This window comes from Gracilinanus agilis, chromosome 2 (assembly GCF_016433145.1).
Source record: "Gracilinanus agilis isolate LMUSP501 chromosome 2, AgileGrace, whole genome shotgun sequence".
Taxonomy (NCBI): Eukaryota; Metazoa; Chordata; class Mammalia; order Didelphimorphia; family Didelphidae; genus Gracilinanus; species Gracilinanus agilis.
The window spans coordinates 395347675-395366273 of NC_058131.1; the positions used below are offsets into that span (position 1 = coordinate 395347675).

An 18599-nucleotide genomic window follows, 5' to 3' on the forward strand; every position below is an offset into this window, starting at 1 on the left:
TTTGTGACAAAGAAAAATAGTTAAGCAAAAACAACTGATACATTGATCCAGCCTGCCTGAAAATGTATTTGACGTATCTCTGGAGGCAGAGTCTAGATGACAGAATGAGAGCTTACAATTTTTTGCCTTAGCTCCTTCACTTCTTCCCCTACAACATCCAATAAAGAGTGCTAGACTGACTTTTGCTTGGGAAAACCCAGGGGAAAGCATTGGACACCTCAGTTCCCTGACTTTACTGAAGAAAGAATGATGTGCATTATTAGCTGTTCTCTTGGGGCAAGATTAGCTATGGCAGTACTTAATTTAGCTCCTTTTTGGTATTCTTTCCATTTGTTACTTTCATAGAATATGTGCTTCTGAAAATTGATTTCCTAAAAATTTGTTTTTATCTTTGGCATTGCATTTATCTTCATGTAGAATTTGACCACTTTTATAAAAATGTAATGTTAATCTTGAGGGTTTTCATAGTAAATTCTTTTTTTGGGAAGAGGGAAGCAGGCTGGGTCATTATAATATACTGTGTATTGACTATTCTTGGGTAGAGAATTTAGTATTGTTTTAGGAATAGCTTTGCTTAAATTTATTTATCCCTTAGGCTTGTTGGGCCCCTTTTTGAGTTTTTCTTTTCTTTTTTCTTTGCTTTCCTTAGGAGATATTGGACTATTAAAATATCCTCCTTGAGGGTAGCTAGGTGGCTCAGTGAATTGAGAGCTAGGCCTACATATGGGAGTTCCTAGATACAAATATGACCTCAAATGCTTTCTAACCATATGAACTATCACTTAACCCCCATTGCTTAGCCCTTACTGCTTTTCTGCCTGGGAAACAATACCCACTCTTGATTCTAAGACTGTTTTAAAAAAATATCCCTGTAATTGGTCTTCTTCAGATTTCCAACTCATCTACCATTTACTTGTCAAAGTGATTTTCCTAAAGATTGGGTCTGACTATCTCCATTCTACATAATAAACTCCAGTAGTTTCTTGTTGCTTCTAGGACCAGATATAAAATCCTCTATTGGGCATTCACAGCCCTTCACAGCCTGATCCCATTGTAGCTTTTTCATGCTTTATTCTTCTCTGTATACTCAATAGTCCAGCTCCATTGCCCTGCTTGTTATCCCTCTTAACACCCCATTGCCTGTTCTCCATGCCTTTGTATTGGCTGTATGCCTGGCATGCTTCCTCTCCTTCTGCCCACAAGGATCTCTGGCTTCTTTCAAGACTGAGCTCAGGTGTCCCCTTTTGCAGAAGGCCTTTTCTAGTCTCCGCAGCTGACAGTGCCAAATTTCTACTTTATATGTATTTTGTTTATATATGTATTTTTTAAAAATCGGCAGTTCTCAAAAGTCTTTTCAGGGGCTCCATGAGGTCAAAACTTTTCATAATAATTATAAGGCATTTTAATATCTAATAGTATAAATATTAATAGATGTAACCCACATAAACAAAAGCTCTTGAGGGGGTGGGAGATAGTCCTTAGTAATTTTTAAGATCATAAAAGAATTCTGAGACCAGATTTTGAGAACCATTGTTTTCTTTGTACACATTGTTTGCACCTTTAGAAAAGAAGTTCCTAAAGAGTAGATTCTTTTCAGTTTTTCTTTGTATCCCCCAGTGCTTAGTACATATCTGGTTAAGTGCTTAATCCTTGTTGTAATTAGGAAATCATGAGCAAAAAAAAAAATAATAAAAAATTTTCAGTTTGAATTTTCCCAATTAAGTTCATTGAACAAAATGTAAAATTTAGTGTGGCATAGATTATTATGTTTTTTTTTTAACATTCAAATTTTTTTTTTTAGGCATTAAGAGCAAAGTATGGAATCAAAGATGAAATGGTCATGCCTTTTGAGCCGGTGAGTGTATAAATGTAAACTAGTCAGGCCTTGAAGATCTTAGATAAGAAACTCAAAATGTTTCTCTTTGACCCTAAAAGTCAGTGATGGAGTTGGAGTGAGGGAGTAGCTAAAAGAAATAGAAGAATTTATCAGGTTCCTGTAGCTTTAGTAGTACTGCAGAATGGGGAGAAAGAAAATGTTCCAAGTTAAGAATTTCTTATGACTGATTGGTTCTTAGAACTTGGGATCTATAATTCTGAAACAATAGCTTTTTGCCTTTTATAATCCTTTCTTGACAGAATAGTCAAATTCCTAAATTAAAAGGCCAAAATTATACCATATTACTCATTAATGCTTTAATAAAAATAAGGACACTGTACTTCCATTTTATTTATTTTTTTTGTGTTTGTTTATAGACTTGTGACTGCACATGCAAGAATTTAATTTTTTTTAAACCCTTACCTTCTGTCTTAGGCAGAAGAGTGGTAAGGGCTAGGCAATGGGGGTCAAGTGACTTGCCCAGGGTCATGCAGCTAGGAAGTGGCTGAGGACAGATTTGAACCCAGGATCTCCCGTCTCTGGGCCTGAAGAATTTAATTTTCTACAGCTAAATTTCATGAAGAAAATTAAAAATCTTTTATTTGTTATAAACCAAAACAAGACCAGATCTACTATATCAGAAACTAACATGTTAGTTTCTGATGTTCTTTTGCTAAAGATTGGGGGAGCTGCAGGGTCATGTGGAGCTCTGATGGTGGTCGTGATGGGAAAGAAGACTTCTGGAGTTACATCTATTTTTGTAGTAGTAAAGATAATCTCAAACGATTTCATTTCATTGAGAAAGAGTTAAAAGGATTGTGCCCCACATGCCATTTCTCTATTCATACTTTTATTTTTTTTAAACCCTTACTTTCTGCCTTAGAATCAATACTAAGTATTTATTAAGTATATGGGTTAAGTGATTTGCCCAGGGTCACACAGTTAGGAAGTATCTGAGGTCACATTTGAACTCAGAATTTTCATGCTTGACTTGTTATCCACTGAGCCATCTTGTCGTCCCAAGTGTTTATACGTTTTGAGCAAATTCTCTGTTTTCTGCAGGTGCCAATCATTGAAATCCCAGGCTTTGGAAACCTTTCTGCTCCAAGCATTTGTGATGCATTAAAAATTCAGAGCCAGAATGACCGAGAGAAACTTGCAGAGGCTAAGGAGCAATTATATCTGAAAGGATTTTATGAAGGTGTAAGTAATCATTTTCATTTTCCATGTTTAAATTTTATCCATGTCTAGTGGTCTTTTAATTACACTGAAAAAGGGAGCAAGAGAAAAAAAAAGAACTGTGTATGAGGGAGCCCTTTTAGGATTTTGTGTTTTCTTCTTTAACAAAATTATAGAATTATTATAGTTGGAAAGGACCTTAGAAATCATTTAATGCAATTCATTTTTTTTCATATGTAGAAGTTATAGCCTTCGGGGTGGAGTGATTTTTCTCAACATCACATACTATTAAGGAGTAGAGCCAGGGTGGAAATCTTGGTTATAGGATCATGGATCTAGATCCCGCCCTCCAATAACTTATAACTTATCTGGGAAAACAGCATATACATTTAGCAATAAATAAATGAAAAGTCATTGGTAGAGGGTATGCTAGCAACAAAGGGAATTAGAAAGGTCTCATGTGGAAGGGGTAATTGAACTGAGGCCTGAAAGTCCTGGTTAGGGCTTCTAAGAGGCAGAGGTGATGAAGAAGGGAATTAGAAAAATGGGGACAATCTGTGTAAAGGCATGGAGATGGATGGGTACTGAAATACTGTAATTGGAATGTTCTGTAAACGGAACAGCATATAAATGGTTTTGGAATATCCGAAGGAGAGTAATGTGCCATAAGTCTAGAAAGGGAGACTAGAACCAGATCATGAACAGCATTTACTTTCTGATCTTTAGAGGGATTGGGAGCTGCTGGAGTTTTTTGAGCAGGGAAGTGACATAATTGGACCAGTACTTAAGCATATACATACGTGACAGTTATGTGAAGGGGAAAGAATTGAGATAGGGAGACTAGGAGGAGAATGTAATAATCCAAGTGAGAGGGCTGAATGAAGGTAGTGACTTTGTGAGTGAAGAGAAGAAAACTGTTGGAATATTTAAGTTAATAAAAATATATCTAACTCTTATCATAACATCAAATAATACACAATGAGCTAATCTTAGTACTTTGGTAATTTTTTGGGTAGAGAATTTGTGGTCTGTCTGTTCTCTTCCACTTTTAATACATGACTAGTCTTGTCTCCTTTTCTGGTCTATATGTCTTCAATAATGTCTTTTATGCCTTTTTTTGCATGTCAGTATCATTATTAGTTATGACCTACTTATACTCATTAGGCAACTTTTGACCTGTGAAATAGATTAAGAAATATAATTTGTTAGTGATGAATTGAAATAAAGTGAGCCTTTTGATATTTTACATGGATCATAAAATCTCAGAATTGGAATGAAGAGACCTAAAGAAGGGTAAGTATTCTTATAAACTAATTTTGACTTTTTCCCCCTTCTTTTTAGATTATGTTGGTGGATGGATTCAAAGGGCAGAAGGTCCAAGATGTCAAGAAAACAATTCAGAAAAAGATGGTTGATAATGTAAGTGAGAAGTTATCCTGGGAAGCTTTGTCTGTCTGTATTACTTTACTTTTGTTGTGTGTAATTACTAATGAATTCTGTAGTAGGCCATAAAGTCATGGTAAAGAGGTCATATTCATTTACTAGGGGGTAATTATTGACCTAGTTTGGAAAATCAGTGAACATCAAGAGCCTATGATGTTAATGCTACTGACACTCATACTGCATTATATACTGATAACTTAAAATGGCTGCCCTTATAGGGCAGTCATTTTAGATATTTGTAGATCAGTTAATACCCACCCTCCCCTAGTTTTTCTTCATTTTACCTTTCTTCCCCTTTACATTTTCTTTTCTGTCTGAATTACACTGCAAATTCTGAGCAAATATGTATAGGTTGCAGCATTGAATTTTATTTAAAAACCACTTGATGGGAAACATGTGACTCTAATGGACATTCCTTTTCACAGATGTAGCTTTTGGAAAATAGACTCTAGCCATGCTCTAATCTTTGAGCAGCTGTTAAAGAGGTTTTTACTTAGCTTGCTATAAGCTTCTCCAGTGATAGGTCCACGCATTTAATCTCTTGTTTTCTTTTTACTCTTCTTTGGGGAGGATCAACTGAGATCCCTTTGCTTTGAGTGCTTTTGGGGATTAAAACCTGGATAAGAAATGTATGTGTGCATCACAGCTATAATAGGAAGCATAATCTTCCAATCCAGGGGATTGGTGAAAATGATTCTTGCTTCATTCTGAGCTGACAAAGGAATGTCTTAGGAATAGGGGAAGAAAGGAGGGAACAAAATGGTTTGTAACATACCTGCTTTTAAATCTTTGCTTGTTCTTGAGCCTAACGTTTGATATGGAAGACCAGGTGATACCCCCTTTCTGGAAAGAAGATTGGGGTGGGGAGTACATAATGGAAATCAAAATGAAAATGATGGAATTGTTTTTTCTTGTTCTGAACTTTGTTCTGAGATAGAATTCTAACTTTAAAATAATAAATAGTCCATATATATTTATTGGTTTGTGTTATCTTTTCTGTCAGGGGGAAGCACTTATTTACATGGAGCCAGAGAAACAAGTGATTTCTAGATCTGCTGATGAATGTGTTGTGGCTTTGTGTGACCAGTGGTGAGTTCTCTTTCTAAGGATGAAGAAAGATCCTTTGGTCACTGAGATATGATCTCTTTGATGCATTTCCTTGAAATTGATTTATCCACTTGCAGGTACTTGGATTATGGTGAGGAAAGCTGGAAAAATCAGACCTCCCAGTGCTTACGAGATTTAGAGACGTAAGTTCTTAAAGAAAATAGATAAAGATGGAAAAAGGAGGACAAAGGAGGGATGGAGGGAGGAAGAATTCAAAGGTGAAGAGAAACAATCTCCTGATTTGCTTTACTTAGCTTCTGTGATGAGACCAGGAGGAATTTCGAAGCTACTTTAAGTTGGCTGCAGGAACATGCTTGCTCAAGAACATACGGTTTAGGTAGGTATCTTAAAATAAAAAACTAATGTTTTTAACCTTTTGACAAGGATGCAAATGCTAGAAATCACTTATTTGTTTTGCTACCTAATAATATGCTTTCCTAAACCAAAAATGATGGTTTAGAGAAAACTGGGATAAGTAGTGACAGTATTTAGCAAAAGCAAATGAGCCTCCTGTTTAACCCCCTAGATTGTAGATTAAATTTCATGAGCTAACCTTCATATGGAAAGAGGCTCCAAAACACTTTACAACCTTGTTTTTCTCACTTGGAAATTCCCTTGAAGAAATTTATTGAAGATGCTTCTCTAAATAAGTAGTTTACTAAATGCCATAGTCCTTTTTGATTTTGCATTTCCTTATATTGACTTATTTTTGGATTGTTTTCTCTCCTTTGCTCCTCTTATAGGTACTCGCTTGCCTTGGGATGAACAGTGGCTGATTGAATCACTCTCTGATTCCACTATTTATATGGCATTTTACACAGTTGCGCACTTGCTGCAAGGGGGGAATTTGCGTGGGCAGGCAGAATCTCCATTAGGCATCAGGTTAGTTAACTAATCCGTGGTCAGCTGGGAAAGGGGAATATTATGTATATATATATATATATATATATATATATATATATATATAAACAAACATAATTTTTAATAGTCCAAGCTGTGAAATGTGTTTTTTTTATTTGTTTTGAGACTGGGTTCTGTAAGGGGGAAAGGGATTTTTTTTTGGTTGAATATTAAAAGGTTGGTCACCAAGGGATTGAACAATTATCAATCCCCATTTAAGAATAACCTCAAGTTAAAATGAGTTTTATGGAAGTTTATTTACAAAATATAGGAGAGAGTGGAAGTAGAGAGATGAGAAGAGGGTAGAATAAGAGATTTGTATTCAAGTCTGGGCTTTATTCTGGCAGGGGTCCAGAGCCTAAAAGTCAATTAACAAGGGTTTTAGCCTCAAAGGCTTCTCCCAATCAAGGGAGCCTCCCAGAGGCTGGTAGCTCCTGGGAGGTTAAAGGAGTCAGCCTTCTTTACTCATCACGTGTAGTTCTAAGAGAGAGATTTAAGAGCAGTCTCACCAAGGTCTCAGGGTCCCAAGTCCAGTGCTCCTCCACGTCCAAGCAAGAACCAGAAGACCTCTGGTTCACTCAACTTTCTCTTTTTAAAGGGGCCTCTTTGCATCACTTCCTGTGCCTTCCTCTTAGTTTGCATGTCCAGTCACAACAGATGCTTTTCTTAGGACTGCCCAGGAGGCAGTCAGTAAATTCTGATTTGTTACTCATTCTAACACATGTGGGTTACAGACCTCCCTACTTGTGAGATAAGTGTAGATGTTTTCACCTTTGGTGATTAAATTTAAAGATGGGCAGAGTAGATTTAATCTCATTATCACAGTTCCACTGTCTTGGCTCTGGTGAGGCTATGCATGGGTTTGATAGGCATGGAAACTTTGACTTACTCTATTTTCAACCTGAGCTGGTTTGCCTCTTCTTAGGCAGCATGATGGTTCTTGCTTTGGGGTTCTCACTGTCAGACTTATTGAGGAGATTTGATCTACATTAGCCCTTTGTCAGCTCAGAACTCCCAAGATCAGTTGATCCACTAGGCTCAACCTCCTTTGTTAGCAGGGATTACAAGTGTGTGCTACTGTCACTGGCAAAATTTTTTATTGGATTGATATTGAAATATGATTATTGTATTATAACTAGTTGCTTAATGAAATGAAATAAAGCCACTTACATTTGGGCCAGAGAGGCAGCATGGTAAAGTGACTAGAGAGATCTGGTTTTAGACTTGGGAAGACCTAGGTTGAAGTACTAACTTTGATATACTAATTCTGTGACCCTGGCAAATCATTTAACCTCTGAGTTCCCCAGTTAACTTCCTAGGTTATAAGTTGCAGAGGAGATGCTGACCTGCTTTATTGGATGAGTTCCCTTGTGTCAATAAAATCACAGGTCTGATTTCCTCCCCAGACCCTGCAAAAAAAAAAAAAAAATCTCTGGGTCATGAGGTTCATTTAACAATTTGGAATTTTTTTTTCATTATTGGAATGAGGAAAAAAGAAAAAATAGTCTTTATTTTTGGGGGGAACTTAAGCAATATTATGGGGACATTTCTCACATTTGTTTTATCTACTCTGAAAGAGACTCCTTTTTCATGCTTCAGTTAAATCATTTCTCTGAAATTGTACTCTATATTGTAAGGGTTAAATTTAATGGTTGAACTTAAAATTATATGAAATAACATGGTCACCGAAATTATTATATCCCAAGCCAGAAGTTTATTTACCAAAATAGAGGGGGAAACAATAAAGTAGAGAAATGTGAAAGAGGTTAGAGAAAATACTTATACTAGTCCTCAGCCAGGAGGGTCAGTGGTGAGTAATCACCCTGGTCTCCTCCAAGATGGAAACTAGTCTCTCCAGAAACTAGGAAAGGTGTCAGCCCTTTTCACTTACCCATGAAGCAGTCCAGGAGTCTGAACCAAGTTGAAGATCCAAGCTAAAGTCTCCAGTGAAGCTCCCTCGAAGACCATCTTTAGAAGACAATCCCCACAAGACAATTTCCACAAGACTGTCTCCACCAGACTGCCTCCACAAGACCAGCCTCCAGCCAAAGAATTCCATGACTTTTATGGTGACCTCTTATCCTGTCCCATCTTCACTGGGACCAATCACAGTTTCCAAATACCAAATCCCATTGGGTAGTGTCTGTGAGATCCACTTCTTGCCCTCTGGAGGTATAAATTCTTATCAAAAGGATTCACTGATTCCTGGCTGATTGAAGTTTCTAAGAGTGTGAATTCTTATTTCCTGACTGATTGAATTGAAGGGGGTGGAACTCTAAATGGATTACAAGCTCCTCCACCTAGTGCTAAGTAGGGTGTTCAAGCCTTTGTTGATTCAATTCAAAAGTAGACAAGTATACAAAGGACAGTTAATTCTGTCTTCACAGTCTTTTGAGATACTAAGTAGAGGTACTTAAGTTATTGTTAACCAAAATTTTAACTCAAAATAGACAAAGGAAATAAAGGATTCCCTTTCATAAATGTAAACTCAGAAAATTGGCAAAGAGAACAAAGAATTCCCTTTTCACAATATACTTTTGCAATGTTTTTCTTTTATAATCTTCTGCTTAAGAATTCTTCATTTTCTTAGTTGTCTGAAAAGTTCCAGGATGCTTCTTACCAAGGTACAATTGTTGTTCTATAGAGCACAAGAGTTGACCAAGGAAGTTTGGGATTATATTTTCTTCAAGAAGGCTCCATTCCCTAAAACGCAGATCCCAAAGGAAAAATTAGATAAGTTGAAGGAAGAATTTGAGTTCTGGTATCCGGTGGATCTTCGAGTGTCTGGCAAGGATCTTGTTCCAAATCATCTTTCGTACTATCTCTATAATCATGTGGCAATGTGGCCAGAACAGAGGTGAGTGTTACAAAGTAAAGAAGACTGGTGAATGGCAGCAAGGGAAATTCCATAAAGTTAGTTAGTAATAGCAATTTGGGATCTAATTGTTTTGATGATGAGCACTGGGTGGCTTTACCCTTGTATTTAATAGGCTTATTTTGGAATTTGTTCTCATGTCAATAATGACTTTGTTCCATATTTCAAGAATTCTTGTTGAAAGTTGAGATCTGTGGCCCATCTAGGCCACATTTTGTTTGCAGCATCCACGTTTGGCCCTATACTACCCTTTAAAGTTCTTTGGAACATGAAAGAATTGTATTCTCTAAGATGGAGAAATATAGTTTCTCTCCCTCTCTTTTTTTTTTAAGAAATATGTTTAGTAATAATGAGTACTCTCCATTGCGAGACTATACCTTACTTACTGGTACAAGATTTTAGTTTCTTATCAGTGCTGTATGATGGATGAATCCATTGAATACATCAATGAACACATTGAATAATAATAGGTTTACTTGAAACTTTGTTGGAAATTTTGGACTCTTGGTTGTAATTACCCCAAGTTGTGTTGCGTCCAGGAGAATAGAGTTCATACTCTAACTAATGAAAGATGCCCTGAGAATATCATATAACCATAAATAGGATATTTGTTTCACATTTCTCTGTGAAGATTGAGTCTCCTCTAGCAAAGATGATTTAGAGGGAAAAGTTGAGAGTTCAGTTATAAATCACTGTGATCTCCTAAAGTAAATTTACTTCTGTTGTGGTATGAATCCCTAACCAGTAATGTCTTTTCCCTTGCATAAAAAATTTTCAGAATGACTTTGATAATTCAATTTTTACAGTCTTTACATATTTCAAATCTAGGGCTCTGATAATTATAGGAAAATGTCTTTACTATTATTATCAGCAGTAATGGTTATAGTTAACATTTATGTAGTACTTTAAGGTTTGCAAAACATTTTATAGCATATTTTTTCATTTAATATTTATTCTCTATAACTCTGTGATATAGGTACTATAGGTATTAATCCCTTTTTACTGATGAGAAAGTGAGGCATAGAAAAGTAATATGACGTGTCCATAGCTATAGAGCTAGTAAGTGTTGCAGATAGGAATTTACTCAGATCTCTGAGGCCTGCCTTGTCCACTATACTATATTACATATGAAACTACAAAATAGAATAAAAAATAGGATTTCCATCTTTTTGCCTTAATCATCTGAACATGTCAGAATTTTAACAGTGAGTCAAAATATGGTTAGAGTTTTTATCTGAATGACTGTTAATCTTAAAAGTGCATATTTAAGAAACCTGTTTTCATATTTTACATCAAACTGCTCATATACTGAAATCTACAATGAATGTCACTTTTAGGGTAGGTCACTATTATGCCAGTGGTTGACTTGGCCTTTTGGTTACTTGTTTGACTTTGCTAATTATAGAACCCAAAGGCATTATTAGTATTAGAAGGGATCATTTTGATCATTAGCACTAGAAGGAACTTTAGTGGTCATTTGGTCTAATCTCTTGTTTTAGAGTTGAAGAAACTGAGGCATAGAGAAGTGATTTATCCCAAAGTCACATAACTAGAACTAGAATTCATATCTTAGAGATATAATTAGTAAATGGTAGGCCCAAGACAAAAACACTGTTCTTTGTCTACCCCACTTTTTTTTTTTTAAACCCTTAACTTCTGCGTATTGGCTCCTTGGTGGAAGAGTGGTAAGGGTAGGCAATGGGGGTCGAGTGACTTGCCCAGGGTCACACAGCTGGGAAGTGTCTGAGGCCGGATTTGAACCTAGGACCTTTCATCTCTAGGCCTGGCTCTCAATCCACTGAGCTACCCAGCTGCCCCCTATCTACCCTACTTTTAATGGTTCTACATTTATGTGGAAAGGGAATCCTCCTTGCTGCAGTTCTCAGCTAGTCAAAATAAAAAGTTCTCTTGTGATTTCATGAAGTCTTTTGAACAAAATTAGTTATCTTCATTCAAGAATAAAAGGCCAATAATGTAGATTTTTAAAAGACAAATAGGGATAATTGTGTAGAACTCAAATGAACATAATATTCTGGGTTTCTTTCTCTAGTCTTATTTTCTGAATCATGTTACAATTATTTTAAAGAAATTGGATAACTGATAGGTACTTTTTACTTAAGTGTTTGAAGTCTCTATTTTCTTAATATTTCAAATTAAAAAAATCAAAACCAATAATAAGAAGGTAACAATGTTCCTTAAATGCAGTGACAAATGGCCAGGAGCTGTGAGAGCAAATGGACACCTCCTCCTGAATTCTGAGAAGGTAAGAATCTATGAAATTCCTGATTTAAGATGCTGGGGCCGACTTGGTTTCTTTTTTAGATTATGCATTTATTTTGTGCTTTACAAAATTATGCCTTTTAGTTTTTAAGTAGCTTGAATTGTTAAATATTAAATTTAAAATTTTTTCATTAAAATTTATTAAAATAATGTTTTAATAATGATATCACAGCAAAGCTGCAATATAGATGAAAATAGCTTTAAAAATGTGTTAGTGGTGTTGAGAGTAGGTATTTAAGGAGAAGTATGGAGACTGTTTACTCATGTAATTGTTATTATTGAACAACAAAGAAAAGAATGATCCAAATTGTGCTTAAGAGAAGCCTCTAAGAGCTTAGTTTTTGTGTGTCTAAAAAAACCTCTTAAAGTGAGAAAGAAATATATTACCCTTGATTTTTTTTGTTAGGACAGACTTGCCATTAAATTTATTTAAGGAAATTAAAACACAAATTGGAACTATATATAGCTAAAATTTTATATATGAAAAAAATACTATTTTCCCTTCCTAGTAATGGACAGGCAGTCTTTAAAACTTGAGTACAAGTCTCACTGCTGACACCTACTGGCAAAACAACCCAAGGCAAGTCTCTTAACCTCTTTTTGTCTCAGGTAACAGGATTTTAAGTTATACAATAGTTGCTGACCCACATTGGTGGAGGTAGTTTCCTCATTAGATTCCCAACCTTAATGGAATCTAGACTTAAAAAAAGGATAGTGGACCTTGATTCAAATTCTGGCTGTGCTATTGATCATCTTTGTATCCTGCTAGGGCTGAGATTTGAACTTTTGATACCTAATTCTAGGTCCAGCATTTTTCTTTTTTTAATCCTTGAAATTAAAAGAATTCTGAACTTAAAAAACAAAATAGGTATTTACATATACATAGTAGAACAGAAAAAAAGATGATTATACATGAAATTTTGAATCTTTTTATGGATAATTTGCCTTTATTTTTAAATATATAATCAATTCAACTTTCAGGGCTATGCTGCTTGTTTGGCTTTCTTTTTGTTTTCTATGCATTTAAAAAATGCTTTAATGACCTTTTTTTCATTTTCTTTCTTTTTTTTTTTTGAGGAGCTACCTAGTCCCTTCCCTCCCTTCCCTCACTGAAAAAATTTTTTAAAAATTCTTTTAGGTTACAGAGTTTTACATTGGCCATTGTCAAAACATGTATGTCTTTTTCTTCATTTTGACTCTTATCACCTCTTAGGGAATTGGGGAAAATGCTTCATCATTGGCAATTTAGAATCTTTTCAATATTGTTTTTTTACAGGGTTGTTTTTATTGTAGAAGGTGTTCTTCTGGTTCAGTTCACTTTGCTCTGCTTCATTTTAAATAAGTCTTCCCACGTTTCTCTGAAACAATCTTTTTTTTGTCCTTTTTCATAGCTTGGAAATATTCCACTATGTATATGTATCATAATTTGTTCAGCCATTCTCCAATTGATGGGTACCTTTTGGTTTCCAGTTTTTTGTCACTACACAAAGAGCTGCTATCAATATTTTTGTAAATAGGGGTTCTTTTCTTTATTTGATCCCTTTGCCAGAACAAAGGATTTGTACAGTGTAGTCACTTCTGGGGTATCATTTGCATTTCTCTAAGAAAAAATTATTTTTTAAGATAATTTTTTATTGATATATTTTGTTTTACCAAAAGGCATTTCCTTTCACACCTCCCTCTTGCACAAAATATAGTCTGAAAAAACAAGCAGAATTATTTTTGGACCAGTTTTAGTACTACCTAGTATATTGACTATCTCACTAACCAATGCTTGTCTATTCCATCTCAGATGTCTAAATCTACAGGCAACTTTCTTACCCTGACCCAAGCTATTGACAAGTTTTCAGCCGATGGTAAGATTCTTTATTATTATTTAATAATTCTCATTCTGAATAAATACCAAATAAAATGAGCATTTCAATAAAAAAGGGGATTGTATCTTAAACTGAGAACTGTTATATACACCTTGCTTTTCTTATTTATTACTACATACATATATATATATATAGTAAGAAATTCAACCTTTAGCTTTCACGCTCTCCTTCCTGTCTTTGCTTCTCTCTTCCCTTCCTTTTGCTTTCTTCTCTGTACATTTAAAAAAGGTGGAAGTCTTTTTTTTTTTATCTTATTCTTTTTTTATTGTTTCACACCTAAAATGCCCTTGGGATGACATCACTTACCTGGGTCCCTTAATAAGTTTTCTATGAACTAGGTGTTTTTTTTTTTTTATAACTACTTCTTTCTTTCCTACTAAAAGCATTTGATTCAGTAGAGCATATCACACCTTGTAAAATTTAAATTAAATTATTTTCCATTGGGTTTTATTAATAATCACTAAAGATAGAGAAAGCAGGTTAAATCCTAATCTAACAACTGACCACTGCCTGGCTCAGAGCCAGGCTCTCCAGCTGTGTGCTGGGAAGTTGAGAGGAGCGGTCCCACACTAAAACTGGGGGATGCTGGGTTAGATGATCTGGGTTGGACGAGCCTTAGGGAGTGAATTCTATCTACACAAACCCCCCTGTGATTCTGTGGGAGACAAGCATGTTGAAATCTCCCAGATTTACATGCCTAGTCTCCCCAGTGAATCATTTCAAATAACCAGTTTATCTCTTTAAAGATCTCTTACTAGAGGTGCATACAATATTGTATTTTCTAAGGGAAAATTACAGTAATTTGGGGATAAGAGGGAAATAAAAGAGAAAGAAAGCAAAACCGATGATTTCTAGGTGCATTGACAAAAAGCCAATTAGGGGACAATCCCCTTTTGCATAAGAGTTTACATTAGAGTAAATGTGTTCAACCCCTCTCAGTTCAATTTACTATATCCCAAAGTTCATTCTGGATATTTTTTTTAATTTAATTTAATTTAATTTAATTTTTTTTAATTTTAAACCCTTAACTTCTGTGTATTGACTTATAAGGTGGAAGAGTGGTAAGGGTAGGCAATGGGGGTCAAATGACTTGCCCAGGGTCACACAGCTGGGAAGTGTTTGAGGCCGGATTTGAACCTAGGACCTCCCGTCTCTAGGCCTGGCTCTCAATCCACTGAGCTACTCAGCTGCCCTATTTTATTTTTTTAAAATATTTATTAATATTCATTTTTAACATGGTTACATGATTCATGCTCCTACTTTCCCCTTCACCCCCCCGCAAACCCCCCACCCATGGCCGATGCACATTTCCACTGGTTTTAACATGTGTCATTGATCAAGACCTATTTCCAAATTGTTGATAGTTGCATTGGTGTGGTAGTTTCGAGTCTACATCCCCAATCACGTCCACCTCAACCCATGAGTTCAAGCAGTTGTTTTTCTTATATGTTTCCTCTCCTGCAGTTCTTCCTCTGAATGTGGGTAGCATCTTTACCATAAATCCCTCAGAATTGTCCTGGGTCATTGCTTTCTGCTGGTACAGAAGTCCATTACATTGGATTTTACCACAGTGTATCAGTCTCTGTGTATAATGTTCTTCTGGTTCTGCTCCTTTCGCTCTGCATCAGTTCCTGGAGGTCTCTCCAATTCACATGGAATTCCTCCAGTTTATTATTCCTTTGAGCACAATAGTATTCCATCACCAGCATATACCACAGTTTGTTCAGCCATTCCCCAATTGAAGGACATACCCTCCTTTTCCAATTTGTTGCCACCACAAAAAGCGCAGCTATGAATATTTTTGTACAAGTCTGTTTATCTATGATCTCTTTCGGGTACAAACCCAACAATGGTATGGCTGGATCAAAGGGCAGGCATTCTTTTATAGCTCTTTGAGCATAGCTCGAAATTGCCATCCCATTCTGGCTCTTTTGATGTAGCGTGTGGTTTTTGCAGGCATTTTTATGGTGCCTTCTAAACAATTCACTTTCTTGATTCGGGGAGTTAGCAAGTTTCTTTTCCTGAAAATCCTTAAAGGCTCCTCTAACAAGGTGTTTTCATGCATATTTCAAAATTACACAAACAGCAGCTTGCTTGGATAATCCATGGAATATCATTCTATAATTATCGAGAAGGACATAAAGCAGGGAATTGTCTGCTCAACAATTATTTCCTATTCATATGGAGATCTAATGCAGGGTCCATTTTGAGGAAGGGTTCATTATAGACAGTTGTTCCCAGTAGAGAATACGTTTTTCCTGACTGTATCAAGCCTCTGAATAATAAAAAATTGTGATTTATCTGTTTTCTTAGAGAAAAAAATGAGTGTCTATAGAATGCCTGTTTTTTCAAACTGAATTGTATTTGAAAGTACAATCTGTGAAGCTCATCTGTCAAAGTTCATGTGTGTATCTATCGATGTATATGTATGCATATGTATATATGTGTGTATAGCTATCTATGTGTGTGTATAGCTATATACATCTATGTATATGTGTGTATGTGTACACCTGTGTGTTCTACATCTATAATCTCCTAGAGGGACACTGCAGATGGACCATTGAATTTTTCCCAGAATTAGTCAGAATAGGAGGGACAACTATTATCACTTTAGGGTGATTTCAAGGTTCTTTAAATAACTTCATGCTTTTCTTTGAAACAAAAACCCATCTTTTTAATACTTTAAGCTCTTACTGAGTAAATGTCCTTGGGTAGGGCACAAGTCATTTAACCACTCAGTGTTCCATGCCACTATTTGAGTTGCAGAGAAGGTGCCAGGCTTCATTAGGAGAGGAATTTCCTCAATGAGAGTTTCCTTCCTATACTGATGAAGTCACACATCCAGTCCCTTGCTATCTTGTGCTAGGAATATTTTTATAGAAATAGGATTTAAAATTTTTTCTTTGGTCTTGTTAATAAAAGCCTTTGTGTTTAGTCCTATAAGCAAGTTAGAGTATGAACAGTTTTATTTAATTATATTTAATTATACAATATGTTTTCCAGAAAGAACATACCAAGTAACAGCTTCAACAACATTTTCAATAATGTGCTCATATCCTTACATCCTCATCAGCACTAGGTTTTATTGTTTTAACTATCTTTGCTAATATAACAGGCATATTAGTGTCTCAGAGTTGTTTTATTTTCATTTTTTACTTGTTATAGTTAATTTATATTCCTTATTTCAAAACTTCTCTTTTCATAACCTCTGTCCCCTTATCTAAGAGATTACATAAGAACTTACTCTTATAAATTTGTCAACTCTGTAGCTTTTGAATGTCAAACTTTTAATTGAAATGTTTATAGTAAACGTTTTTCCCCATTTTTTTACTTTTTATTATCCAAAAGCTTTTTATTTTGATATGATTAAGCACAACCAATAGCCATTTCTGCCTTTACTTCAAGCTCAACCTGACAGTATACTTATCCTTTCATTGTTTTTTTTTTCAAATTCTTACTTTCTGTCTTAGTATCAGTTTGAAGACAGAAGAGTGATAAGGGCTAGGCAGTTGGGGTTCAGTGACTTGCTCAGAATCACACAGCTAGAAGTGTCTGAAACTAGATTTGAACCTAGGTCCTCCTGACTCTAGCCTGGAGTTCTATCTACTGTGCTACCTAGATGGCCCCCTTTCCCTCATTTTTAACATAGATTTTGCCCTCAGTCCAGGGCAGATGTTCAATAAGTGTTCATTGAATAGTTGGTCAAATTTTTTTCAGGAATGCGCCTTACTCTGGCTGATGCTGGTGACACCGTTGAAGATGCTAATTTTGTGGAAGCTATGGCAGATGCGGGTATTCTCCGCCTTTACACCTGGGTAGAGTGGGTGAAGGAAATGGTTGCCAATTGGGACAGCTTAAGAAGTGGCCCTGCTAACACTTTTAATGATCGAGTTTTTGCCAGGTAACATATGGAACCAAAATACTTTGTACTTCACTTAGTCCTTCTGTGTTTTTAATCTTATTTACATTTAATTTTCCTCTAAAACACATGAAGGTAGGGGAGAAAATATTGCAGGAAAGACAAATATCAGGAGTTAAAGTAAAAATAAATGGGAAGAAAAATCCATGTATTGTCTTTAAGAAATGCGAACCATAAATAGTGTTAGGCTAACTGCCAATTTTAAGGATGGACAGATTGCCAGGAGACTACATGGCAGCATATTCTAATGAATATAAAAGAGGTGTTATTATTTTTAAACAATTAATAATGTTTGTATTTTGACATTGCTGTTTATTAGTAAATATAAAAGTTCTTTCTGATCGTTTTATGCCCTTTAATCATATTTTTATTTAATGTTCAATAGTGAAATGAATGCTGGAATTGTGAAAACAGAGCAAAATTATGAGAAGATGATGTTTAAGGAAGCTTTGAAAACGGGATTTTTTGAATTTCAGGTAGACATGAGTATTGCTGTAGCTAACTTCTATAGATATCATTTAGTAGCTAAATTATACAGACTTGCATGTTGTTTCTTATGTATTTCTCTTAATATATATTTTTTCCCGTTATTCAATTAAATGCACATCTGGTAAATTGGGGGTAGTTTTCTTTAGTATCTATCACCTTTACCAACTTCTAAATGTATTATGATTTTTAAAATAATTGACATTTATTATATTTCTTCCATGACAAAGAAGTTAGGCAGTGGGCATAAAGAAATGAAATAAATCTGAAAATTAGATAGGCTTTCCTTGAAAACTTTTCCAAGTAAAGAAAATACTAAGATAGTTCCATAGGCTTTTATATGTCATCAAGGCTAATTTTGAAGCCAAGCATTTCTGAAGTTTTCCATGAGGGGTCAGTATCTCACCAAATCTGAGAGTTTTTCCTGAAAACCAAATGGAACTTCATTTAATATATTGCTTTATAGTGTATATCTTTGGGTCTTTATTTGAATGACTTGGCTTTCTAACTTGTGATTAAATGGGTCAAGTGCTGAGCATAATAATACCTCATATTTATTATTTTTTTATCTTGGCTTATGATATTTATCTTTCCCATGTACCATTTAGCCATAGAACCTAATAGATGGTTAAAATTGTACCTTTGTCTTTTGTGTTT

The 18599-nt window shown here is 35.3% G+C and overlaps 1 protein-coding gene across 1 annotated transcript in view; it reads left to right on the forward strand.

Annotated features, from left to right (window-relative positions):
* The window catches only part of LARS1 (leucyl-tRNA synthetase 1), a 67499-nt gene that overhangs the window by 27074 nt on the left and 21826 nt on the right, over positions 1 to 18599 (forward strand). Inside the window, exons 13-24 of the mRNA XM_044661809.1 lie at positions 1802 to 1855; positions 2939 to 3079; positions 4397 to 4474; positions 5502 to 5587; positions 5683 to 5748; positions 5860 to 5942; positions 6349 to 6487; positions 9150 to 9362; positions 11586 to 11643; positions 13453 to 13516; positions 17255 to 17438; positions 17842 to 17932. Of these exons, the coding sequence (XP_044517744.1) occupies positions 1802 to 1855; positions 2939 to 3079; positions 4397 to 4474; positions 5502 to 5587; positions 5683 to 5748; positions 5860 to 5942; positions 6349 to 6487; positions 9150 to 9362; positions 11586 to 11643; positions 13453 to 13516; positions 17255 to 17438; positions 17842 to 17932 (1257 nt within the window). The remainder of the gene's footprint in view (positions 1 to 1801; positions 1856 to 2938; positions 3080 to 4396; positions 4475 to 5501; positions 5588 to 5682; positions 5749 to 5859; positions 5943 to 6348; positions 6488 to 9149; positions 9363 to 11585; positions 11644 to 13452; positions 13517 to 17254; positions 17439 to 17841; positions 17933 to 18599) is intronic.